Source organism: Leptosomus discolor, chromosome 7 (genome assembly GCF_034619465.1).
Source record: "Leptosomus discolor isolate bLepDis1 chromosome 7, bLepDis1.hap2, whole genome shotgun sequence".
In the NCBI taxonomy this organism is placed as follows: domain Eukaryota; kingdom Metazoa; phylum Chordata; class Aves; order Leptosomiformes; family Leptosomidae; genus Leptosomus; species Leptosomus discolor.
The window spans coordinates 20,164,949-20,191,531 of record NC_141397.1 but is presented as its reverse complement, the minus strand read 5'-3'; the positions used below and the strand labels follow the sequence as shown (position 1 = coordinate 20,191,531).

Here is a 26,583-nt window from a genome sequence, read left to right as displayed (position 1 = left end):
CTTTGTGAGCATCTGACCCCTTGAAAACCAACTCAATTTACTAAAATGCCAAATTAAAAAGGATTGCCCTGCTTATACTTTGTGCATGTTAAGGTACATTTACATTCATTATAATATTTTAAAAGCCCCACACCAGTGTTCGTTTATCCAAAATTGCTGTTATAGTCACAAAAATTACTGCAAGAAAAATCGACCAAGGTATATCTGGGTTTTTTTGCCAGAGACCTTTGTCACAAACATGGCTTTTCTGATGTCTCGTGAATAACATTATTCATGAGTATATAAAGGAAAAGCTCTTTCTACAAAGAGCTGAAATATTCAGGGTAAGCCTTTTATTAAGTTATATGCTTAATAAATATAATGGAAAAACTTGCTTTATTAAAAGGTAACTTTCAGCTAGTTTAGGGATTAATCTCCCTTTTGTGATGATACTTAAAAGTTTTCACACTTGAAAAGAGACTAGTTAATTTAGGTCTCATTTCCTTTTGTGTTCAAGGCTGTAGTTAAAATGATGCAAGAGGAATATTAGGCAATGATCATACGCTCCCAGGGCTTTTCAAAAAGCTGAGTGAGTTAGATAATGAGGAGTTCTGTTGGTTGTAGTCTCCCATGTTTTTTCAGACTTAATTAAAATTCATTCTAGTGAGAGGAGTGTTGCACATAAAGTTCATTTTGTAAATCAAGTGGACATGTTTTAGATCAGACAGAGTTCTGTATAGAGCAGTGGTGTAGCAAACTCCAGCAGTATTCAAAAGATAACTACTGATGAGAAAGAATAAAGCATGCTTCTGGTAATACTTTTCCTTTGTTACTCTACCAGCATCAACAGAGATTGGATCATTAAATAAATAGAAGTCACCTCTTTCCTAGATGATAAAGTTTAATTACAGTTTTTCAGATTAGTTGATTCTTTCAGAGGAGAGCAGGTTCTATTTAACTGCTTAGCATCTCTACAGAGTATTAAGTGCTGTGTAGGCTACAGTAATTCTGGAAGACATTGATGCCTCTGGTATGTTTTTAGTATTGTAGCAGGTATTCTGTATGTGATTTCATAGACGCATGGGAACATTTGCAGAATAAATTCATTCTTCTGGGGGTGAGAAGTGAGCAAATTCAGATTGTAAGGCTGGGATTGTCTGTTTAGCACAGTTGAGCACGGGCCTCTAGAATGGTGCTGTAATACACAAATAACGTTGTAGGTAGCATCACAATTATTTAGCATTGCAGTCTGTTGTCACAGCAACACCAAGAGAATGGTGGCAGGATCTTTCTCATAGAAGATGTGACTAACAAGAACATTATGCTTACTGTAGCTCAGTGCTATTCAACTGGCAGTTTGTAGTCCAAATACAACTTGCTGCTGCCTTGGAAGTTGCAGAGGCCAACCACTTGGATAACATCCATTGCGTTAGTGCTTAGATGCTGGCTTTCTTGCTCAACTCAGACCTGGATATCTTCTGCCAACATGGTAAGATAATGTAGGTATTCACTATCTAGTCATACATTTTTGATTATTAAAGGAAATGGAGGATTTGTCATACATACCTTTTGCTTGCCTGAGATGAAGATACTGCTTTTAGACCCACTTTGTCTCTGGTGGAATGATCCCAAATTCTTTTGTTTTCTTTTTGCATCAAGCATTTGCAAGGGCTTTTTACTTGCATATAGTGTTGCTGGAGCATGTTTGGTCTTTAAAAGCTTCAGCCGTGTTTGCTTGGTGCTTGAGCATAGTTAAGTATCCTTGATGACCCTGTCTGGCCTGTGTGAAGCTAGTTTTCATGTTTCTGCATATGTATGGCACTTTATTCACAAACTGAATGACTAATGTAAGCATAATGGCCAGTGGGTATATACAGTAACCTTTTATGCTATAAAAATGCTGACTATAAGATTTGACGGACTTGAGTTAAAGTGGTAAGATACTTGCAAACCATATATGGGATTGAATCATTTAGCATACCTGACAGCATTTTCAAGTTTCAGTATGCTCAAATTCAGACTATAGCTAGATTTGACAGAAATGAAAAGCAAGTAGTACTACAAAAGCTTATCACTGATTGTTTTGTTTTGAAAAATCTCCCTTTTTAATGTTGTATTTGTTTTGCTTGCATCAGTGCAGAGCTACCCCTTCTCATGTGCTGTACTCTGATGCATGGCTGACCATGGGATGAACTGATTTTATCAGAAAACCGTTAACTTTTCTCCAGGCTTAACTTCTGCCAGGTTAGCAGAGCTGTTTGTTCCCTTAGCATTGAGCGGAAGAGCTGGTGCAAAGGAGGTGAAGGGAGCATGCAGCTTGGACTAGAGTTCTGGGGGAAGGTGGTAGGACCTGCCCCTCTTTTGTGTTAGGCTGAATTGATCTAACCTAAACTTGCTATCTCACTTATCTTCACCTTCCATGTAAGAGAAACTCATTTGACTGAAATTCATCAAGTACCATTGCCAGTGCATTTTTAGGAGAATTGTGTATGCTCTACTTTTCAGCTTCAAATGCTTTTTGAAGTGAAACAGAAGGAATTGATGCAAGTACCTTGTGTATTTCTGAGGCTTGATGTACTTGTGTTGGTGGCCATGCTTTTCTGCCTTCTCCCTGCTGTGCTGTATGTCTCACACTGCTGCAAAAACTGAGGCAAATTTGAAAAATCATCAGAAATGACTTTTTTATACTTTTTAGAAGGGACAAAGGTAAGGAATTGGTTGTAGAATACTTCTAGACAGTTTCAAATTTGAGGATATTAATGTAATGTTAAAAAAGAATTTATTTTTATGTTCTGTGGCAATTTGTATGTGGGTAGTAAATTTTTTTTGATGAAAGCAGAGTCCAGTTTTTAGGTAGTATGTCATCCTTTGATTCTGCTTTTTTCCCCTCAATCTAATTATTGACAAGAAAATACTTTTAATGCCTTAAATTGAGGGTGTGGTTACAGGTACCAGAGCCTTGTATTCAGAAGTGAAGTTATGATGTGATGGGGCTAATAAAGGGTGGAAGCCTGTGATCCTGATGACTTCTTGGTAAATCTGTGCCAGCTAATATTTATGAAGTATAATTTATGTTCCATTCTGGATTACTTTATGCACAAGTTTTAATGCATTCACCAGTAAACTGCTGGGTGAAGCAAAGAATAATTTATCCAAGTGAAACTACAGAGGAGAAGCTGTCAAGATAGTCTTCAGTTACTACTGTACCAGCTAAACTGTAACTTAAGTATTGGGACATTTCTTAGTCATCTCGCTGTGTTTATGGGAGAACTGTTTTCATAATATTTCAAACTGCTGTTCTGCAGCAAGATTTCATTATGATAAATACATCTCCACAGCCAGGAAGCTTCATTTCATGTATCTTGCAAACAAATACTCAGATTTCTTATGTTCAGGCTATGGCTGACTAATTTAGCAACACAGATCTGGTGGGACCTAAATCAATGGTCTACTACTTAGTTATAAACCAGATGCTCAAGTTTTGCATTCACGTGTAAAGCTGTACCAAGATGTCAATTTTTATAAAGTACAAATTATATGTAGTACAGCTAAAACCTTTCAGAAAAGGCAGTCAGTCGGAAAATACGAAAGACTTCTTAGATACCAGGAGTAAATTGTCTTTAGTATTTGTATACAAAAAAGGATCAAAAACATTGCAGTGAGGCATGTACATAAGCTGTATGTGCAGTATAGACTTTGATATGTCCGATGATTTTGAGAATGTTTTATACAGAGAAAAAATTTCCTTCTACATTTAATTTATTAATATTTTTTTATCCTGGCTAATATATTTTCTTGAGTAGTAGTATTGAAATTGACACAGAAAATGTTGGTTTTATTTGTGTTTTTAATGTAGATTTGGTAATTTCTGAAATGTGGCTAAGCAACAGAAACTGAAGGAGAAAGAATGCATTTCTAAATGCAGAATTGATCAATCAGAGTAAAACAGGCTAGTTTGAAGGAAAGGCAGTGACCTGTGTTCAGTAAGACCTTTCAATGGTGGTGGTTTTCATCAAAATATCCTTACCAAAATTTGAGATGCAGTAGTTACTAAAAAATAAAGAACAACTGTTAGTCTGTATTTTAATAGTTCTATGCAACCAGCAAAACCCTTGCTATTGTCTTCAGGGAAAAATAAGTATTAGTTGCAAGACTGAATGAAAATAAGAATTGCTTCCAAAGATAAGACTAGTTACTGATGATCATGTCTTAATCAAATAAAATAACATATATAGAACAGACTGTTTCATCACAGATAAGCTAATTATGAAAATAATTTGCTAAATGCCATTTGCTATTTATGCTCTTTTTTGGAGGGATGGGAGAAGGAAAAGATTTCTCCTAATTCTCTTGTCTGCTATGTGTTCTAATAGTAATTTTAATTGGATTTGTAGTGCTTGAAAACAAGGAGGAAACCCAGTTCTGCCTGTTAATTTTGAAAATGTTAGCATTGATTGCAGATGATTTCCTCAGCCTTCTGCAAGGGGAAAAAAAAAATTTACAAAGACAAAAACCAAAGGCTGACTAACAGGCAGTGGCATCTCTGAAAACTAGAGAGGTCGGTACACAAGTTTGTTCAAAGCCTTTTTCATTAAAAGTTAAAGAATGGAAGAATAGTTCAATCAGCTAAAAATTGAGTATCTTGGAAAAGTAATCTTTGATCTTTAGCTGTACTCTTTGAATTTTACAACTGGTCCAGCTTGAGCAGCTTCCAGATTTGACATCAGTCTGTGCACATGGTAGTGTAAAAATACTTGTGGTATACAGAAATGCTGAAACCATTAATGCAGTTATTCTATACTGTCTTGCTACTGACTTTTTATGCAAAGGAGATGCAACTTTTTTAAGCATTTTACCTTATATGGAGTGGAAATACTTTACTTATTCTCCTTTTGAAGCACTAGTATATCAACAATATAACAGCCACCATTCAAACAATTCAACAGTATGATACCATCTTTTGTCCTTTTATACTGTAGTATGTAATTTTTCATCACTATTTCTAGTAGAAGTCTCACTTTCTGCAGTGTTTGACTTGTCATATGAATTTTTACTCTTAAACTGTGTTTTGGTTCTTCAGACAATTATGTGAAGCTATGCTATAAATTGGAGTGTTGGTTCTGTTTTCCATAGCCTATGCTGTGAACAGGATCTTAAATTTCAACTTGTAGCAAGCATGCTTACCACTTATCCTCTGAGATATCAGCCTGCACCTACTCCTGAGCCAATGAAGTTTCCACCCCTAAATTCCAATCCAAATAGAGTAGTTCATGATGCAGTTCTGTGTCTGAGTTCAAAACAGCGGTCTTCAGATAGCGCCCAGTCGCTGCCTAGCCCTGAACATGCCCAGAGTGCAGAGATGGTAATGGTCTCTACATTAGATTTTCCTATTTAGCTTTTCATAGAACAACTTGGTATTGAAGTGCTGATGTGTTGAGTCTCTTTCAAGGCTTGTATTCAACAAGTTTCTATGGATTGGCTTTCTTCCACAAATCTGCTCTGAAGAGGTTGTAGCAGCAGTGGTGATGACATTCTTTTTAATGTCTTAAGATAGTGGTTGGGGTAATTGCCCACGATGCTGGAAACTGGGGTCCATTTCAATCTATTTATCCACAGTCCATTGATACCTCTGCAGTGGCAAAATAAACATGTAAACATTTCTGTCATCTTCATAGAAGTTTTGTTTTCTTTTTTGCTTATTAAGTGGCTTCTAGTAAAAGATAACTATAATGTTCAGCTGTTATAGTAAAAGTTGCAATGAGAAATGTATAAAACCTAACAACTTAATATTACAAATCACTTCTGAAGAAGCAGGCTTTCTGTAGAAAGATCTGTCTTATCAGGTGAGCAATATAAACTGTGTAAACTGTTAAGCAGTTCTACATTTAAGTTGGGGGGGGAATCTTTTTCCCATTAAGGTCTGAAATAAACAACTTTAAGCAGACTCAATTTACATTATGTAGTTAAATGTGAATGTTTCTATTCCACAATGAGTATGGGTTTTTAGCTGCTTAAAATCACAAATTGTGATAGGTGTCTGACTTCTGAGGAACAGTAGAAATTTGAGTAAGTCTTAAGCTATAAGGATCCCCCATGTCACATAAATTGTAACTTCCTGAAATCTGTAGTGCTTATTTTAGGAGTAAATCAGGAACTTTAGAAAGCAATAAATGGCAAGTGAAGTGGTGAAGCCCGGCTCAGTGGTTAAGCAGATGAATATGGATATCCTTTGTGCAGTGTACAAACTTGAACATAACAGATGTTTGACTGCCCTGTGTTTAAGACAGGCGTAGCATAGACAGCTAATGACGTGGTTTGGTTTCTATGGCAGTGACTTCATGTTATGTAAGGAAGTTGCGTATACACAGCCCTGGTTGTCATGGTTCTGGGAATCCTGCTTGAACAGTTCTTTCCTGATCAACATTATTTAATGGCCTTAAAACCAATAAAATATTCTCTGCTATAGCTAGCTACTAGTGCTTTTGAAAGTCCTAATCTAATATTTTATTCTTGTTATAGCAATGGCAGTTTCAAGTTACTAGTATCCAATTTAAAGGCTAAATTGCATCTTGAGATATTCTGTGCTTTTGAAAAAGACCTTGATTTTGGCCATTGTGGTATACAAGTGTGTCTTCCTTCACCATAATGATTTGAAGTTTTACAGGTTATAAGTGTGCTAAATGTGTGTAGCATGTCAGGCCTAAATTCTACCTTTCCACTAATTTTCTGAAGACAGTAAATTAGATGACCCTTAGAAGGGAGGAGAGAAGGAAGCAGTTTCCCTAAAGCCTTCAACTGCTAATTACTGAGTAGTGAAAACCTCGAAACTGTGAAAATTACATTCTTGTTTAACTCTGCTCTTCTAGAGGTAGGTCTCTACCCTTGTCTTCCCTGTATTCCTTCAGTTAAGAGTCTCAAATCTAGAATTGACTCTGGCACCAGAGTTCTGAGCTGTGAGAAGAGAATATAGCTAAAAATATATGCTGAGTCATTGGCCTAAGCAAAGGATTTTTGCTTACAAAATCTGCTCCTTTATCTGATTAAAGTATCCAGTAGTAAATTTATTACAATATCTAAAAGTTTTGTCTAAAACCTGACTATTTTTTGGAGCATTAACATAGCACCATAGGTAATACGTTATCTCAGAACAGTATGCCAGGGTGTGAAGGTGGAGGAGAGGTAGATCTCTGCAGAGTTTTTACTGTGTTACTGTATGTCAAACCATATTTGCATTGAACTGAAGGTGAGGGGTTTCTTTTTTAAATGGCACAGTACATTTAACAGGTCTCAAAAAAAGCAGTCTTGTTCTGCATTCAGATCCTGTCCGTATAGTTCTGCACTCTCCTTTGCATTTTTTTTGACTCTGGTGCTTGTACAACCCTTTAGTGAACCAGTGCCATTCAGTGAATGGGTAAAAATGTAAACAGATGTTGTCGTCTTTGCTTTTAAATGTGTATCTACAGCTTCTAATAATGTGTGAAAACAGGAAACTGTCTCAGCTAGGATTTTTTCCTCTGAGTTGACATAAGGTATATCAAATTCAGAACATACTATAAGGGCTGCCTTCACCAAAAAAACACCCCAGTATGTTTTCACAAGTGTGTGGACATCTCAAGAAAAACTTCTGTTCCTTTACACTTTGAGTTATTTTTCTTTGCCCTTTCCCCATTTATTAGCTGGTCTAATAAGAGCCGCTACTTTTATCTAGAAGCTTTGCTTTGAGGTGTCAGGCTCATTTCATTGCTGCTCCAACATCTTTCTAATCTGCTCACACAACTGTTGTCAAAGTTGATGTTTTGAACAAATCAGGTCACTAGATCTTGACTGAGGCTTTCACTCAGTTTGAGTGAAACCCCCTCCTGTAACAGGGTAAGAACACTCTCTGGGATTTAGAAATGAAAAGTCCAGGTGCCATTGTCTGCTCTGCTGGAAGTGATCTCCCCAGCAGAAGCAGTTATTCCCCTTTTGCTACACCTAGTAGATCAGAGATCAGCAATAGCACCAGCAATAGCACACCAGAGATCAGCAATAGCAGCGTACAGCACAAGAATGGGCAGCGTGTGTTGAGTCAGTGTTGATCAAAGCATTCGATCAGTTGAGTGCAAAGCATCTCCATTTTCCCAATGGGATCCAGAGGACAGATGAGTTTTCCCTTTATTAATAGGAAAGAATAATAGAGCAGTGCTGATTATGGCAGCACAAAACAGTATGGTGAAGAACATTGCTGTGTGTGGCTTTGTGTATTGTTTCGGGGAAATAGCAGGAGCTGGTAAATAAGCATTATAATGATCTCTGAGTCTCCTTTACTAATTTCTTAAAGATGGCCGTGCTTAAAGATCTTGAATTTTGCCTTTGTCAGTCAGATGGCACTATTCTGGAAGCCAAGAATTTTCTAAAATGTACCATGGTGGTTACATTAAATGGGTGAACAAAATTCTTATCTTTAAAGGGAAGAAAGCATTTTCATTTCTTTCAAATTTTTTTGCAGTATATTTTCTGAATTTGACTGAAATATGCAGCTATGGATCTCCAGTGGAGAAAAGGATGAAAGTGCAGATACAGGATTGATTTTTTTGCATGTATAAAATGGCTTAAAACTAATAAATCAGGTACAAACATCAGCATTTCTTATATACGTACACTATAGTCCTTTAATTACTGATCTTTTAAAATATTTCAAAAATGATATGTGGGTATTAACTCATTATTTTGGAATATTGGTTTGCAAGACTTTAGATTCTAAACCTTGAATTTTGAGTTTCGCTGAAGGCCAGCAAACCACCATGTTTAAACTTGCATGTTGGGAGTGTAGGTCACCTATTTAAATTTAGAAGAGATATTTACAGATAAGTAAGACTTTTTAACCCTCAAGTTTATGGATCCTTTTTGCAAAGAGGAGATGATTTTCCCTGTTTTGTTAGTACTACCTATGTCAAGCAATAAGTGGCTAATATGCAAAATAAAAACTTTATAATGCAAACCCCACAGGGATTCCTGTTGTCTGTGCTGGAAATTGTTCTTTTTGCAGAGAGATCTGCTGGTAAAAATCCTAACTTATTTCATACAGTGTTGTATGTGTCTTAGAAACTAAGTGCCAGTGTGAAATTTTGTGGTAGGTTGGGAAGGGCAATACTGTTGTTACTGTTGTTACTGTGCTTATTTTGTTTAGGATTGCACACAGCTATTGCCTGAATAATTGTGGCAGTTTGAAATACTAGTGAATAATCTTATAAACCAGTTCTTATAAACCAGTTCCACTTTTCTGTTGTTCTTTCAGGGTTTGTGTATTTCAAATGAAGTTACTTTCAAAATTTGTTTAATGTTTCCTGTTTTCTGTCAGCTTTTTTTTTACCACTTCCTTCCCACTTACCGTCCTTTACACTGTGTTTAGTGTGAGGAGTGAAAAATAATTGTGTGTTGTAGCTGAGTTCAGGCAACCCTGTGCTGGTTTAAATGGAGCGTTCAAGTTCTGTGTGTTCACACTATCAACATTGGTTTAGTTACTGCTGTGCTGTCATGCTTTCATTTTCTCAAACACCTACAACATGCTGCTACATGGACTCTCCTAAAATACTTCATGCTGAAAGGATACGTGAAGCATTTTATTATGGGGGGAGTATCAACCAGATACAAAAACCCACAACCACCCCAAAATGGATTTTAGGTGAAGTTAAAAGTCTAGGAAGGACATTGATAGCCAAAAGATGGCTGTTAACAGAAATGCATGAATTCATACGTTTTATGTGCTCGCAAAAAATGAGTTCTTACAATCTGTTGTGTCGTGAGTGAGAGATAATGCACCAAAACTTTTTGGTCACTTTAAAACTAAACAGTAGGAGAAAGATGTAAGTGGCTTTACAAAATTGAAGGCAAACCTCCTAGGTGAAATTACCTCTCTGTCTTGTGAGGCTTTTTTAAATTCTGTATTCCAGAACACTCAGCTTTCTGGCACCAGGCTATCAAAGTATTAACACACTTACTGAATCTTAAACATGTGAGTAGTCATGTTGAATTTGCAGGTATATGTGATAGGGTGTACTGGCCTCAAAATGCTCAGTACCTACAGGATTGAGGCCCTAGTAAACATAACAGAAATCAAGTAATTGCCTGACTTAATAGCATACACTTACTACAAATTAGAGCTCTAAAGAAAATTACCATGTAGTGTTTCTGTTCCTCTGTCAGCTAAACCATATGAAGAATGGGTTGTATCTAGCAAAATGAGTAATTGTTCTAGGGATGAATGCGTGTGATTTACATAATATTAAATAAAATTGTAGCCATCCTTCAGCTTTAAATGGATGTCAGGTATTTTGAGTAGGCCACAGAAAGCAAGATGCAGTTGGATAGGTAACTTAGTTTGTGATTCCCTCTTGCAAACTCTTCCAGGAGAGGGCTGGTGTGCTCTGCTTCGTACGACCACTGCAAGCTGCTCTCCCCTCTTTCCTCATTTCTCTCAGTTCAGCTGTTTGGTTTTACTGGGTACAGATCTGTGAAATGCTAGGGTGTAGGACCTGACATTGCCACTGAAATTTCTGGAGCATGGAGTTGTAGTTGCAGATTAACAGTATGGTGTTTTCTCTAAGCGTATATTGCAGTTATTTATTTAGTTTCATGCAACATGAAACATTTCTGAATATTTAAGCTTCGTGTATTGAATGCAGTGAGACTTGTGAAATACGTTCTTCTAGGCAAACTCTTAATAAAGATTTGAACTAAATATTAGCTTTTACAGCAAGCTGGTTTCAACTTACTTTCAGTTGGTTTCAACTGAAGGGCTTCATGCCCAGCAGTGCTGCTTTTTCATCTTTTGGTATGTCATTTCATGGGGGAACAAGAAAGTTGTTAAATGTTTGGTTTGTTCTGTTATTTTACAGAAGCAGGAATTAGAAGGAAGCAAGAAGACTCCCAGAGTGTAGTAGAGATCACTGTTAATTGTTATATTTGAGTGATATTTAGAAAAGAAAAAAAAAACAAACCAACACAAAATGCCCTGCAATCTGTAATAGGATTGGTGTAAGAAGGTAGTTTTACCTAAATGATGTAATTTATTATTTTACCATTAGAAGTAGCAACAAATTTTTTAAAGCAACACTGATGAAGGAAAAACATATCTAGTTCAGTCTCACTGAAGTAATTGACTTCCTTTGTAATTTCTCTACTTCAGAGTAACATGAAAACAAATTTGAGAATGGTTTATGCTAGTCCTTCAAAAAGGAACATGCTTTGAATAAAAATCTCTTTAATCTGTGCCTACCTGTGAAGAAAACGGTAGTGAATTCTTGTCTTCTGAGTGACCAGATTATCTTCAGCTTTATCTAACACTTTTCTGTCAAAGATGTTATGCATCTCAAACCCCTTGCATCCTTGAAGTAATAAATTCTGATTCTCTTTTCCTCTAAAACTATAAAAGCTGTCAAACAATGGAACTACTGTATTTTGTACTTCAGTGGAATTGGATATTCCATAAGTAATCCTTGTAATCAAAGAGTGCAGTAATAACCCCAGTATGCATCTCAAGAATATCTCATGCTTTTGATGGTAATTACTTGTTTCTTCAACAGTTATTTTAAAATGTACTATATATTTACAGATATATGGAGTTTAGGGGTCATCCTCTTCATGTTGGTTTGTGGACAGCCGCCATTTCAAGAAGCAAATGACAGTGAAACTCTGACTATGATAATGGACTGCAAATACACAGTGCCACCTCATGTGTCCAAAGAATGTAAAGAGTAAGTAGAGTACTAAAGAACTTAGAAGCATTCATAGAGGTGGATTCTGATTACCTTTGAGAGTTCCTCATACCATATTATCAGTGTCTAGAATATTCTGTACCTGTTAATAAGATATTACGCCTACTGCTTTTGCTTAGTTGTTAGTATTTCTTCATATCGATTGGAGTAGTTTCTTGGGCACCAGTATTGTTTGTTTGTTTGTTTGTTTGTTTTATTCTTTGTGTCTCTTCTTACAAAAGGTTCATCCCATGGTATTTTTGCCAATAGGTTTTTCTCACACTTGTGTGAAACTCACTACTGATTTTACACAATGTATCTTTCTTTCCTGTGCGTCAGTTGTCATGCATTTTACAAATGATTAAAGAAGTTGCTCACCACCAACTGGCTTTGGCCACCACTCTTGCTGAACAAATTACAAGGTGTTGCTCAGAGTATTTTTTGTCAGGGGTTAAAAAAAGTAGTGATTCTACAGATTTCTGTTCAAAATACAAGTTATCAAAACCCAAGGATATCACAGCAAGTTTTGTTCATCTCCCACTGAAACTGCAACTCCAAACCAACATTCTAGGCAATCAAGGGAGAAAAATATTCTGTCTGCAAATGCCATATGCCACTTGGGAATCATGACTCATTTTGATGTGTTGTTTTTCTGCAGGGTTCGCTGCAGCTTTTTTATTTTTTGTATGTTCCAGTATTTCCCTATAGGTTAATGACCTCCTCACTCCTTTTAATACATATCCCAGTTGCATCACTTGGACTATTTTACAGTGTTTGGCTGTGTTCTTGAATCTGCAATAGGGTATCTTTTCATTTTCAATACGAAAGTCCAGATGCCTTTATAAGTGCTTGAAAAATGCTTTTGGTCCTGTCAAAAAAACTAGAGCAGCATCTAGAATTCTGTTAGTTGACACAGAATGAAATTTGTTACAGCTGTGGTCATAGTGACCGTTCCTCTCTTCGCCTGTCATCTGTGTGGTCCAGGAATCTAATGCATAACCTGATGCCGTAGCTGGTTTGCGTGTCTTGTCGTTAGTGTCTAGCATTTCCAGTAACATGGAAAAGCTGCCATCAGTGCTTTCAACAGCTTGAAGAGCTTTACACACAGGAAGAGGTATAAATACAATACAGGAAGAGGTTTAAAAGAGAGCTCTTATCAGGGCATCTTATCAAATAAATCTTGATGCTGCATGCTGTGCTGAGGCCAAGAATCTTCTTTTTTTGCAGCTTTTTGCTTGGTATATTGGCTAACGGTAATTTGCATAAAGGCCCAAGTAGATCTGCGCTCTCTATGCAATGCATCAACAGGGTACGCTCAGTGACCCAAGTCCTCTGTAGGCTGGGTGGTCTTAGGGAGAAGACTCTGGGAACGTTTCAGCTCTGCTTGGAGTGGAAGTGTTCCTGGTGGTTCGCAGAAGCCAGCTTAAAGCAGGAGGCACATGTGGTACATTTGTGTGGTTTTACTACAGGTGTGGTTTAAAAAGTCAGATGAGGTATATAGTTTGTTCCCTTTCTGTCATAATATTAACAAAAGCAAAGGAAATCAAGGCTCCCATGTCTTGCCCCGCCTTTCCTTTTGGTAAAGGCAGAGGCCACAGCTACTAAATATATATGTAACATTCTTTTTTTACAGTTGAGTTTTAAGAAGTCTGAATTAACCTCCATTTTTAATTCCATACATCATCTCACATTAAAAAAAAAAAAAAGAAACTGATTACCTTTGTGATTTGTGTGGCGTTGCAGTCTGAAGTTGCATGGTATAGTATAGTTAGTGCAATAAAAAAAATTGTGAGGACCACAGAACTTTCATTCCACATATTGGAGCAATAAAGTTTCACTGAAACCTTGGCAACAAAACTGTATATCCATGTTCTGTTTGTTGTGCAAAGCCAAAAATACATCCCTCAAAATTTTTTTGCATACAATAAGTGAACAAAGATGTGCTATGCTAATCAAGTTGTGTCTCTCTGTTTATTTGGAGAATTTATGCCCTTCCTTTTCAGCACTTGTAAACCCTCAGTATCAACCCATTAGCAGGTTTGTCACTTCATCATCCCAGATAGTGTTTTGTTTGGGTTTTTTTTTCTCTATGGATAGAACAGGTCGCTGTTCTTTCAGGGATGCTGAAGAATCCAAATGTCTGATAGCTATTGCAGAATAAAATATTTCTACTTATCTTGCTGTTCCATATTCTTGTTGACAGCATCAATAATAGAAAATTATATTTCTCTTATTTTACAGACCAGCCTGTAGGCCATCTGTGACAGTTGCCCTATAAGACCTACTAAAACCAAACCAACCAGAAAAATCAGGTTAAGAATCTAAGCATAGTAAATGAAAACTACAGTGTTCATGATATTTATAGTTTTCAGTAAGTAAATGGATTGTTTCAGTTTAGCAGTATTTGGAATGTCTTTGAGAGTAATTCATTTCCCATCACATTGTTTAGAGACTTCTACAGATCTATGTGGACTCACAGCAGGAAATTTCTTTGTAATGCAGCTCTTACAATGGCTGCTTCTTAAACATGCGAGTGCATTTTGTTTAGATTTATTTTTTATTCACAGTCTAATTACACGGATGTTGCAGAGAGACCCGAAGCGAAGGGCATCTTTGGAAGAGATTGAAAACCATGCATGGCTCCAAGGAGTTGACCCATCTCCTGCAACAAAGTACAATATTCCTCTTGTGTCATATAAAAACCTGTCTGAGGAGGAACACAACAGTATCATCCAACGCATGGTTCTTGGTGATATAGCAGACCGAGATACAATAGTGGAGTAAGTTGTCAGTTTTCTATATATGGTTTGTTTTGTGCATCTGTCAGTTTTGATTAAAGAATGTCATAAGTCCAGTGTTTAAATATCAAGGCATTCAGTTAATAAACAAAATATTGCAATCTTGCTCTGTGATAGGGTATTCTAGGATGAGAAATACTTAAGCAGATGCAACCGTAGGAAAAACTTCAAGAAAATGTGTTGGAACAGTGTGTAATTCTTGTGGTAGTTTGCCATCTTGAGTAAACTTAATGGCTTTGAAATCCATGCTTTACTTGTGCTTTGTATCTCATGGATATTTGGAGTTGATAAAATGTGATCATTTTTCCCGTAGTACATTTCCAGTATACCTAAATCTTTGTTAATTAAAAATATTATTCCTTTTGTCTATGTAAAGCAAAATAGTCATTGTCACTGAGTGAGCTTGCTAGAAAGCTATGTAGTTTTTTCCTAAATAGATCAACCCCCCCAAATTTCTAAAATATTCCCAAAACTGAAAGAGGACTTAAAATTGCTTTTTCTATTTGTGCTTAATCTGGAAAAACTGTTACTGCCTTACCATTTGGAGGGTGGGGTGGGGGCGGGGAAGCAGCAGTCTTGCTTCTTAAGCCTTTAGCTGTGTAACAGTGGCATCCTTTCTGTTAGAATGTCTGAATGATGCTTACTGGCTTCTGAACTTAATTTTACTGTAAACTTAATGTGACAGACCTAAAACAATGAAGCTTTTTCCTCCAGTTGTTCCATATTAATACTTTGTGGTTGTACGTGCCAGTGGTAAAGCCCACCATTGCTGCGGAACACTAATGAAATACAATTTTATCATTTAAAGAATGTTCATTTTCTTAATTTTTTTTTTGGGGGGGTGATATTCTGAGGATGTCCTCATCCTCAACTGTAGTTGTAATTACTGGACTTGTTGGCTCTTTATTTTTAATAAACCAAGACATGCTTGTCAAAACATCAAAAATACGCAGTTTTGCTTTCAGGCACTCTTCCTGCTATAAGAAGTGCAGCAAGTTGTGCAAGATGCATGTCCAGTTTTTAGAAAACCATTGATGTATGGTTTATTTCATGTTTTGTTATTTCCTTAGGGCACTGGAGACTAACAAATACAATCACATCACTGCTACTTACTTCTTACTAGCTGAAAGGATTCTGCGAGAAAAACAAGAGAAAGAAATTCAGACCAGATCTGCAAGCCCTAGCAACATCAAAGCTCAGTTCAGGTAAGAATTTAGGAATCTAAATTTTTAACCTAGCTTAATGAGACTATTACTGAATAGCTCAAGTAATTATTTTTTTAAAAACAGTAAAATACATATTCATTGCACATTTTAAATGGCTTTAAAGTGCTGTGGATGCTTCAGAAGCTGTTCAGAAATCGGTTACCAATAATATTTTCAATTCCTACTGTTTTCAGGAGATTTCTAAACCATTTGAATGAATTCTGTATTTGAAGTAGTAAGTTTTCACACCTCCTAGGAAAGGGCATATTCATTGCCCTTCAGTTCCTCACACAAATTGTGTATGTAATATCCCTGGAAAAAAATGAGTTGCATAATCCATGAACATGTTGATGTGGAATTACTTATAAATGAGAAATCACTCTGAACTTGATGTTACGGTTTAGCTTTGATTTTTTTAATGGGCCGAACATCCCCTAAATCAAGTTTAGAGCAAACATCTGCAGGTTATGTTCTTTTTAATATTGGTTGATACGTTGTCTAAGGAAAACTGTTGAATTAATGTCTTTAATCACCAATTTAAAGATACTGCGATAGATTTACTTTTTAGTTTGACAAAAACATGATTAAAAAAACTTATAGCAATGTTCCCTGAGACTTCTCAAAGCTTCATCTTGTGACACAGTAAAACTAAAGAGGGAAGCGGGGTTCTGGCATCTAGTTGGTATTGATATGTTCAACCAGCCCGTTTGCTCTGCAGCCAGTTAGCAAAGATCCCATACGTCCAGTTACAGCAGCATATGCTTTAAAAACAAACAAACGAACAAAACAAACACAAGGCGAATAGTATAGTTTGTACCTGCACATTGATATTGGAGGACATATGTTTTGAACAGTTATTTCTCTTAAACATTTTGGTTTTAGTTTCCTGAGTTAAGTGTTAGACTATGACTTGGGGATCTGCTGTTATTAAAAAAATATTTTTCTTGGCCCATCTTGACAAGCCTATGGGTGAAGGTGGAGGTTATGCTGAGGCATTTCCAATAATTTTTGTTCTCTAACCTCCAGTCTCCTCAAAAGTTGCCTTTTAGATTTTGATAAAATATTATTGGTAACTATTATTAGCAATAATAACAATTGTTAGTAGCTAATCTCTTAATGAGACAAGAATATTAATTGCTTGTGCTGATGTTTAGAATTGCTGTTCTACCTTCATTGTTAATCTGTCTGTAGGATTTAGAGAAAAAGACAAAATAGCTTGTTCATTCTGAAGGTTTCTTTGTGCACCTGTCACGCAAGGTCACATGTGCAGTCATTTAATAGGCATGATAACAGGGACATGAATGAATGCTATGGTGTCCTTCTGGTGTGTATGCGTATTTTCCTTGGCCTAATTGATAAAAGATGGATACTAGTACCTCGAGTTCAATCTAGAGAAAATAGACACTTGTTACAACCTAGTGGCGTGCACTTTGGAAAGCTGGTTAAAGATACGTCGCCTCCGTCGGTTGTTACCTTGGATTTAGGCTGAGATTTTGCAGGCTTTTAGAGGAGTCTTTTTCTGAATACCGTTCTGTCTGCCTGAGTAACGAGGTGTTTCCTTCCGAACCTGACAGTGGTTCTCAACATCTGTCATCTCCAGAGGAGACTGCACCCTGCGCTGTGTACTAGAGCAGACTGAAATTTTGTTGCTGCACTTAAAAGGTCATTCACTCAGTGTTCACTGACGTGGGGAATGTCCTCTTGTGTTGGGTGGTTACAAGTACTTCAGAAGAGCTATTGTTGCAGGCGGCTAAGGGTTGCTGACAGTACCTAGATGGTCTGGAGCTTGGTATTAGAGCTTACCTCTCTTCACGGGTCTGAACTACTGTAACTTTCACTCTGCCGTTCTCTCTTAATGGATCATCCTCTTATTTTGCATCAATTTCTTTTAAAAAAAGAAATCCAAGCAGAGCATCAAATGTGTCTAAGTATTAGTTATAAAACAAAATACTTTGGAGGAAAACTTTGAGTTTACCTTCAAATGAAAATTCTGAAACTCCAAAGACTGCTTTTAAATGGCTTTGTTGTTTTTTCTCTGCATCAGTGTCACTCTTTCAGTAGAAGAGCTGCTCCAGTTACATGAGGAACTGGAATAAACAAGTTCATTAACTCTAAACCTTGATATAAATTTGTAAAGTTGAACAGAGTAGTTGCAGCCTGCCTTATGAGTATGAATCCTCTTTTCATGACAAGGACATCTCCATAAATAAGCTCAGGAACTCTTGCCTTAATCGTCCCAGGTAGCTATTCCTTGTCTTCGTGATGGTTCTGAACTCAAAGTGTTTATACAGGATGACCACAAAGTAGTGCATGACTTTGATTTTGAGACTTCAAAAAACCCAACAAACCAACACCCAACTTAATTGCAACCTGGAGCTTCTCTTCTGTCCCATTCTGCCCCCCTCCCCCGGCCTACACAGAATAAGGAGGGGGTGGCAGGGAAGGGAGGCAAAGATGGGCTGCTATGAGAAACATACTGTAGTGAGGAGGTTTATTGCCTGGAAACTCCAGTACTGTTAGATACTATATTTACCCTTCATTGTGACAGCCGCAGAACTCTCTTCCTTTTTTTTGCTGACAAACCAGTCTGTTCTTGAAGCATGGTCAATTCTTAAAAGATTTAGATCTTCATTTTCTGTCACTTTTGTAGTTATGTTTCTAATTCATTTAACTCCTATTTGTTAATCACAGACAGTGGTTTGTGTTTAAAATACCCAGCATAGCACAAGTCCTCAGAAAACAAGGTCAGTGGTTCCCAGCGTTTCTGGAGTCAGCTGGGGCCCGAGGGAGGATGCCAGTGTCAAACCAAGGAGGACCACAACCTAGGCTCCCCTCCTCGGCTGGACAGCTTGGGTGGGAGCTGCTGGTTGTGTGGCCTTCCTCCAGGCTGAGCTGCTCGCTGGAGGGAAGCCGATGGGAGGGCACCAGCAGCTCCCAGTGCCCAACGAGACAGGAAGGAGCCCGTGCGGCCCCTCCCGGGGAACGGCCGACAGGGGCTTACGCGGTGTGTGGGCAGCCGGGTCCCACTGCTAGAGGATCCTGGTGGATTTCTGTGTCGCTGCTTTGTTAAGCAAAGCTGAGCTAGTGCTTCAGAGCCTGCAGTTAGGCTTGACGAGTTTAACGTCGGCTTTAACGAAGTGCTGCTCTTCACAGTTGGTACAGTTGGGAAGGCAGCTGTCAGCTGCTGCCTGTGACGAGAGGCATGTCACTCTGCAGGATCCCGTTCTGCCCAGCCGTGGCAGAGGCAGCCTTGAGCGCATGCAGTCCTAGTGCAGGCGCTGCTGTCAACCTGAACACTTAAAAAGAGCACGTTTAGATTAAGGATAGCAAAGGGGTGTCTGAGCTTTCCTCGTTTCTTCAGCTTCACACAGCAGAGATCAGGAAGCTGGAGGATCCATCCACCTTCGTACGCAGGCTGTCCGAGCAGGTGTCTGGGGTCACACTTGGTGTGGAACACTCTGCTTCCTCTCCCGCTTTCCTCCTATGCCTTCCTTCTAAACTGGGCTACGAAGTCACGCAGCCCTTTCTTTTGGCACACCCAAAATACGGGTGGGAATGTCTTGTGCTATCCGTATGCGAACAGTGGTCTCTGCCACAGCTTTTCATGCGGTATGCTGGAGTATTTTAGTTATGTGAAGTTAAATGATTGGGAAACTTTTTAAACACAATTCTGAAAGGTTAGAAAAAATTTCTTGGCGTCTCCAGAAGAAATGTGGGGCTTATGCTGAGTGAAGCAGTTGAAGAGTTGCTCAGTATTGAGGAGTTGGTCTGTAGGTGTTGGTCTTTTGGATGAGGCTTTCAAAATAGAGAGGGAGGAAAGACTGACAGTCCTTGTTCTTAATTTATACTGTGTATATTACAGGAAAATTACAATATATATTAGGATTTCAAGTAAAATACAAATCATTAGATACTAGCTTAGATACTGGAGATAAGATATCAGCTGCTAACTGTAAAATGGATTTACACTCAAGTGTTACTTTCATTCTGATTTGAGCTAATGCTAGTACATAGTCACACACTTTGAACCTGGATTGACAGTTTATTCAAGTGTCATGTTCTTAAGCAGCTCGAGTCCTGAATTTGTGCAGTTGTATTCCAGTTGCTCAGCTAAGGACAAATAAATGTATGATCTCAATTCATGTGTGTTTAAAATTAAAGGGGATTTTGTAGAATAGAGCTTGGTCTGAATGAGACTTACTGAAGATGAGAGAATGTCTCTCTTTACTCAATTTTTCAGTCTCACTCACATTAATTCTAACCTAATTTTTATATTAAGAATACTGGGCGGCGGGGGGGGGGGGAATAACGGAAGCTTCAGATTAAAAGTAGTTTGTAATACTATGTTACTTAAATTGTGCTTGAATCAGCTCGTATCTTCCTCTTAGGTACTACTGGTTCTATACCTGCTTCAGATTAAATAATTGTGTCCCAAAGAAAATAAAGTTTTTTGTTGCTTAATTCATTTTCAGAGAGCAGTGAAATCTTAATATTTCATTTGACAGTAACTGATGTAATTTCTAAACTACGCTTTTGTATATATGATGTTCCTTTCAAATCACAGCATTTCTAAGGGAATGCACGTTCTCTGGGAATGTTTCCTTTTCCTCAGTACTGTTGTTTACAAACATGCCACTCAGCAGGCCAATTTGCGTGGCAGTACATGTGCTTCTCTTGTGCAGATCTTACATTTTCTTTCATGTTTTGAAATGCTCACCATGATCTAACTTTTCTTTCATCCTTTGTAATTGTTTATGTAGGCAGTCGTGGCCAACAAAAATCGACGTACCCCAGGATCTGGAGGATGACCTTACAGCTTCTCCCCTCTCCCATGCAACTGTTCCTCAGTCACCGGCTCGCACGGCTGAAAACGTTCTCAATGGCCACAGAAGCAAGGCCCTTGGCGACTCGGCTAAGAAAGAAGATATCCCTGAATTAGCCGGGCCGGCGCTTTCGGCAGTCCCTTCGGTGAGCTTGAAACCCACTACCAGTGGGCGGAAGTGCTTGTTCAGAGTAGAAGAGGATGAAGAGGAGGATGAAGAAGATAAGAAACCTATTTCTCTTTCTACTCAAGTTGTCCTGCGCCGTAAGCCTTCAGTTACAAATCGTCTTACTTCAAGAAAGAGCGCACCGGTCCTCAATCAGATCTTTGAGGAGGGCGAGTCCGATGATGAGTTTGACATGGATGAGAACTTACCCCCAAAGCTGAGCAGGTTAAAAATGAACATTGCTTCCCCCAGCACAGTCCATAAACGCTACCACCGGAGGAAAAGCCAGGGGCGGGGCTCCAGCTGCAGTAGCTCAGAAACAAGCGATGACGACTCGGAAAGCCGGAGACGCCTGGACAAAGACAGCGGGTTTACCTACTCCTGGCACAGGCGGGACAGCAGCGAGGGGCCGCCGGGCAGCCAGGGAGATGGCGGCGGGCAGAGCAAACCGAGCAACGGGAACGGGGGGGTAGACAAAACAAGCCCCAGTGACAACAACAAAGGTGGGGGGAGTCCCTCCGGCAGCTCCAGCGGCAGCACCAACAACACTTCGGGTTCCACTCGGAGATGCGCTGGGCCCGGAAACTCGATGCAGCTCTCGTCTCGAAGTGCAGGGGAACTGGTTGAAAGCCTGAAGTTAATGAGCCTTTGCCTAGGTTCACAGATTCACGGCAGCACTAAATACATTATTGATCCTCAAAACAGTCTGTCCTTTTCCAGTGTGAAAGTACAGGAGAAATCCACATGGAAAATGTGTATAAGTTCCAGCGGAAGCGCACACCAGGCTCCATCGCTGGGCAACCTAAAATTTTTTTCTGACCAGATGTCAGACACAGCAAATGAATTGGAACGGATAAAGAACAGGAACTTGAAAAACAATGTGCTACAACTACCTCTCTGTGAAAAGACGATATCTGTGAATATTCAGCGGAACCCAAAGGAGGGGCTGCTGTGTACCTCCAGTCAAACCAGTTGTTGTCATGTCATTTGACGATGACGTGACTTTAATAGCTCGATCTACTTGACAGCATTATTCTTCCTGTTCAGAGCTGTGAACACCTTGTCATGGACCCCCTTTTGTTGTCTTAAGATTTTTAAGTGGGCTTTGAGCAGTTATTTATTACACTTTAATTTTGTGTTTGCTTGATGGTATGACAATGCATGGTCTTTGCATGCTGCTAGCAGATATGTTTTTCTTTTTCAACAAAACAGAATATTTTATTGTGTAATTTTTACATTTATAATTTTACTATGGAAGATCTGGATTAAACTTAAAAAAAATCTGGATCCTAATGTAAAGGAAGCACTTAGAAGTTTCATGTTCTGCACTTAAACTAGAGAGAGGAGCTTTTGTTTGCTTGTGAAATGCTAATTCTTGTTCTGACCTTCTGTGATAACTAAAATATGTGATATGTGGCATACTTCTATGTGTCTGAAACAGAACCAAAGCAATAATGTTTTGATGCTGAAAACTCTTCAGGGAGCTTTCAGATGTTCCAAGGCTTGTACAAAGCAAAGATGCACTGAAAATTAGTGATCTTGAAATATGATTTTAAACCCACACCTATTTGTCTTAAGCTATGATATGGATAAAGTTGTGGCTCAAAAATCAAACTGAAAAGATCTTGTTTTGCTAGAGGCAGTTTTCCTTAAAAAAAAAAAAAAAAGGCAAGTAGATTTGTAAGGCAGCTTTCTCCCATAGAAATATGTTAATATTACAAGCAGACAATCTTCTTTTTTAATATAACAAAGGTAAATTAAGTCTACTTCTGAGTTTTTACATGCTAACTGAAAATAAAGTATTTGTATGAATTACTTTTGTTATTAGTATATCATGACACTTAATATTTTAGGTTTCTACCTTGTAAACCTTCTCCCCTGTCCTCTTCTCCCCTCCCTGAGATTTCAAAAGGCAATAAGGGATGGAAAACCTTTAGGTAATTGGATTAAATGGAAATTGTTATTGTCACTTACATTTTTCTCATTATTACTCTTTTTAAGACTTAAATTACTGCTGTTCCCTATGTATACACCACTTATTTTCCCTCAGTAATCATGCTTTTCCATAAAGTCAATTTAAAATAGCACATAGGAAAGTATTTATTTTACAGCTCTTGGCCTTTCTGTCGGGTTTCCCTTTGCCATGGCAAGGCCTTGATTTAGAGTATTTCTGTACAAAAGGACACTTTTGACCAGATGAATTAACTTTGTGGAGTTTTATTATCTAGAATAAAATATATTGCAGATTCCTAGTTTTGGGAAGGGCAAGAATGTTTTATTTTTTCATGCTGTGCACTGGGTCTTCTGAGCAATGCTAGTGAAACTGGTGGTGTTATGTAGCAGCGCCCTGGGCGGACGTTGGACGTCTGAGAGGAGTTTACACTGTTGAGCATCTTGTGAGGCTTGCAGAATGGTCAAATACAGCGCATTTCACGCCTGCCGCGGAGGGAGCGGAGCACCAAAGAACGGCGTTACGCTGGGTCGTAAGTTCTACAGCTCGTGACAGCTCTTCTTGGTGAGGGGAGGTCTTTACTGAGAGAGTCTAAATCGCGTGGGGGATTCTCACTGGCTGGCCGAGCCAGGGATTTCTCATTCTGCTTCCTGAGCAAGGCAAAGGAGAAGCGTTTTACTTCTTTAAGTTTTAAACTGTAGCTGCAGTTTAGGTGGCGCGGTATTTATAAATCAAAAGCTACAGGAATAGATGTGTGGGTGAAGCCATAGAACACATTTGCTTGAAATTTTTGAGCAGGGATCTTACCAAGGGCCAGAAATGAGATGTGTGGTTCACAGACAGTGAGCGTAACATCCATGTAGGAGACAAGTTTATAAAGGGCATTGGCAATAAACTTATTTGTTGCAGCTTTTTTCCAAGTATTGTAAATATTCTTTCCTGATACAATGTACAGCCTTGGAATGGCACCTTTTAACTAACCCCAGGTGTATTTTGTTTCCAATGTTTTTATATACAACTGTATATATATGGTGCTCACTTTAGAACAGCAGTGTTGACCATTTATGCTGCATAGTTGTATTATAGCCTTATAGTTGTGTGTGGTTGGTTGGACCCTTGGGTGTACAGATGTTAGTCTGAGTGGTGTCCTTTATCCATGTGTTGGTAGGTGAATGATTGTGCATGTGGTGTATGTTGTATCCTGTCGTCATGTAAAAGGAAGGGCGAGAATAACCACTACATTAAGATAATATTGGACCAAACTATTTAGAGCAAGTAAACAGTTTCTTGTACCCCTTAACGTGTCTTTAAGAGTTGCATATAGTTGCAGTAGTGTATAAATTAAATATTGTGGAAAAACAATTAGTCTTGTATTTTTCTGTATGTGTGTATATAAACATATATAAAAAAAAATGTACCTCTAGCAACTTAACCTGTATTTAAGATGTGACAATCTTGACACAGAATTTTAAGAGTAGCAGTATAAATAAGCAGAAGTAATGAACAGAAACCTAAAAATTTCTCACCAAGAAAGAATCCATGTGTGTGTTAAGAGGGTACAGAACTATCAGCTGATCTTATTGCTTCCAGCAATGTTTGGCGCTTTCATTGTATAAACATTCACGGTGTGCGACAGAAATGGAAAATCCCGTTAATAAAAGCGATATCTTGATTGATGCATAACTGATGACTCGCACGTCACTGCGGTTTGTTACTCCCGGTGCTCACAGGGCGGCAGGAGCCCCGGGCCGGGTCCCCGGGCTGCAGCGCTGCTGAGGTCGGACCAGCTGGGGACATGCTTGCTGTGAGAGCTCTGGGCGCTGCTGGCCCCCAACAGCCCTGGCTGAGCAGCGCTGGTCAAGGCCGCAGAGCCACAAAACGGGAACCGGTACAACCATCAGCTCCCTTGCCTTGAGGAAATAAGACTTGGTGTGTGGATGCAGGCTAATTTGCAAACTTCCAGTTATTCTTTTGCTTAGATAAAACTTATTCATTTGGGCTTAAAAGTTGGCTCTGTTGGTATCTGCTAAAAGGGCTTTTTGTTTAAGGGCCGAGGTAGCTGTTCCTGAGGCAGAACTTCACACTGATTTAAATGGTTTAGTAAACTTCCCATGCCCCTGTTCAGCTAGGGAACACGATGATGGTGTAGGGGGGTTGGACAAGGTGACCTTTACAGCCTGTGATTCTACACTACTCTTGTCCAGCTCGTGCCTGGCAGCACTGGAGTGCAGAACATGACAGGTTTCAAAATCTCAGTTAAAATACTCACTCATGAGGTAAGATGAGTCTTACCTCAGCCAGGGGAGGGACGCCTCACCTGCCCCTGCCATAACCCTTGGGGAAAGTGAGGTGTGGATCATGTCAGGGGCAATGAGGGGCTGTACACCAGTTTACCCCATCTGCAGAGTGTAAACTATTGTTTTTAAGGCAAATCTAACCCAGTACTATTATTCTTTGCCATCTAAAATGGGTAATAGTAAGAAAACCACTGTTAGTGTCAGCATGGATGCACAGCAGAGTGAGCAGCGGGGCGTGCTGTCTGTGCACCAGGAGATGGGCACCTTAAGACAAAGCTGTTGTCACCACCGTCACTGATAACCTGCTGTGCCATAACGCGTCATTAGGAGAGTAACGCTGCTTGCTGCTGCGTTCGTTCCCAGGGACTGTGAAAAGCGGTTCAGGTGGGGGAGGGGGTCGCTGTGCCAGCCCCTCCTTCTGGATCACACTCTACCCATTGGCCCCACCAGCATAAGGCACACGGGGCTGCCTGAGGGGCCGGTCTGGTATCTTCCCATGCACGTCACTGGTTTACCCATAGCGATGGCTCTGGTGAGCTGTGGTTGGAGCTGTTCTGCACAACCTGCTCAGGGTCTTCTGTGGTCATGGAACTGCTCATGGAACAGGACCTGTAACCAGCCAGAGAGGGGCTGGGCACAGGGCGTTGGGCACACCGACGGGTTACTGGCGGTCAACAGGCTGCGTAAGGACATGCAGTACGGATTGCTTTACGACTGGCGTGCTGTGCAGCGCTTTGCAGCTGGGACCCTGCCATTGCTGGTGCGCTGCCCAGCGCTGCTCCATGCAAAATGGGGTGGAGGCAGCAGCAGCCAAGGAACACAGGGCTGTGACCATGCCTGAGCCAGGAAAGGTGTGACAAAGCTTGTACAACCCTCCTCTTCGAGACAACAAGGCCAAGCAGTAACGCCTCAGTAGTTGATAAGCACAGGTCAGATTATATTTTTTTTTAATGAGTTTTTCATTAGCAGACAGAGACTTGTGCTAGCCAGTTCTAAAGAAATCCGAGTGCAGATGGCTGGCAATAAACAGGGAACCAGGGGCAAAGTGGAATGTCCCAAACACTAGAGACACCCCAGCCACCCCGACAGCCTTTACCCCCAGTTAAGTTTATGTGGATGAGTCAGAACAATCCGTCTGTTGCTAATTCCAGAGATGACTTGCTTTCAGTAAAAGGTGTTTGAGTAATAATGCCTTGACGTGACTGCACTTGGGAAGGCGTAACAGTGACTCACTTGTTCAGTTGCCCACTGACCGAAGGCAGCGAGGCGCCCTCGCTGAAGTCACGTACGTACGGTGTGCTGAGGGACAGCCGCACCGCCCTTCTCTGGAGGAATGTCTGCGGAGCTGTTCGCACCTGCTCCCTTCTTGAAGCACAGGCACTGGCTTTTTATTTTTTTTTTTAAGCTTAAAATTGTAATCACTTGTAACAAGCTGACTCCATTTGGCCTATCTGTGTGCATTACAAATGACATCAATTTCTAGAAGTCAAGAACCCTCGAATTAGTGACCGAGTGAAGTCTATTATACCAGCGGGAAAAAAAGATGACCTCTACCTACTTTCCCAGATGGTAGAAGAATTATGTCATGTGAACAATGCAAGTATACAGGATACTTCAGAGGACTTGAAAA

General features: G+C 39.3%; 1 protein-coding gene across 1 annotated transcript in view; it reads left to right on the top strand.

Moving 5' to 3' along the window:
* Positions 1-24,339, top strand: part of SNRK (SNF related kinase) — a 40,408-nt gene extending 16,069 nt beyond the window's left edge. The window contains exons 4-7 of the mRNA XM_086468179.1: positions 11,573-11,714; positions 14,282-14,494; positions 15,583-15,717; positions 20,478-24,339. Of these exons, the coding sequence (XP_086324305.1) occupies positions 11,573-11,714; positions 14,282-14,494; positions 15,583-15,717; positions 20,478-21,696 (1,709 nt within the window). The 3' untranslated portion in view covers positions 21,697-24,339. The remainder of the gene's footprint in view (positions 1-11,572; positions 11,715-14,281; positions 14,495-15,582; positions 15,718-20,477) is intronic.
* Positions 24,340-26,583: the final 2,244 nt, after the last annotated feature.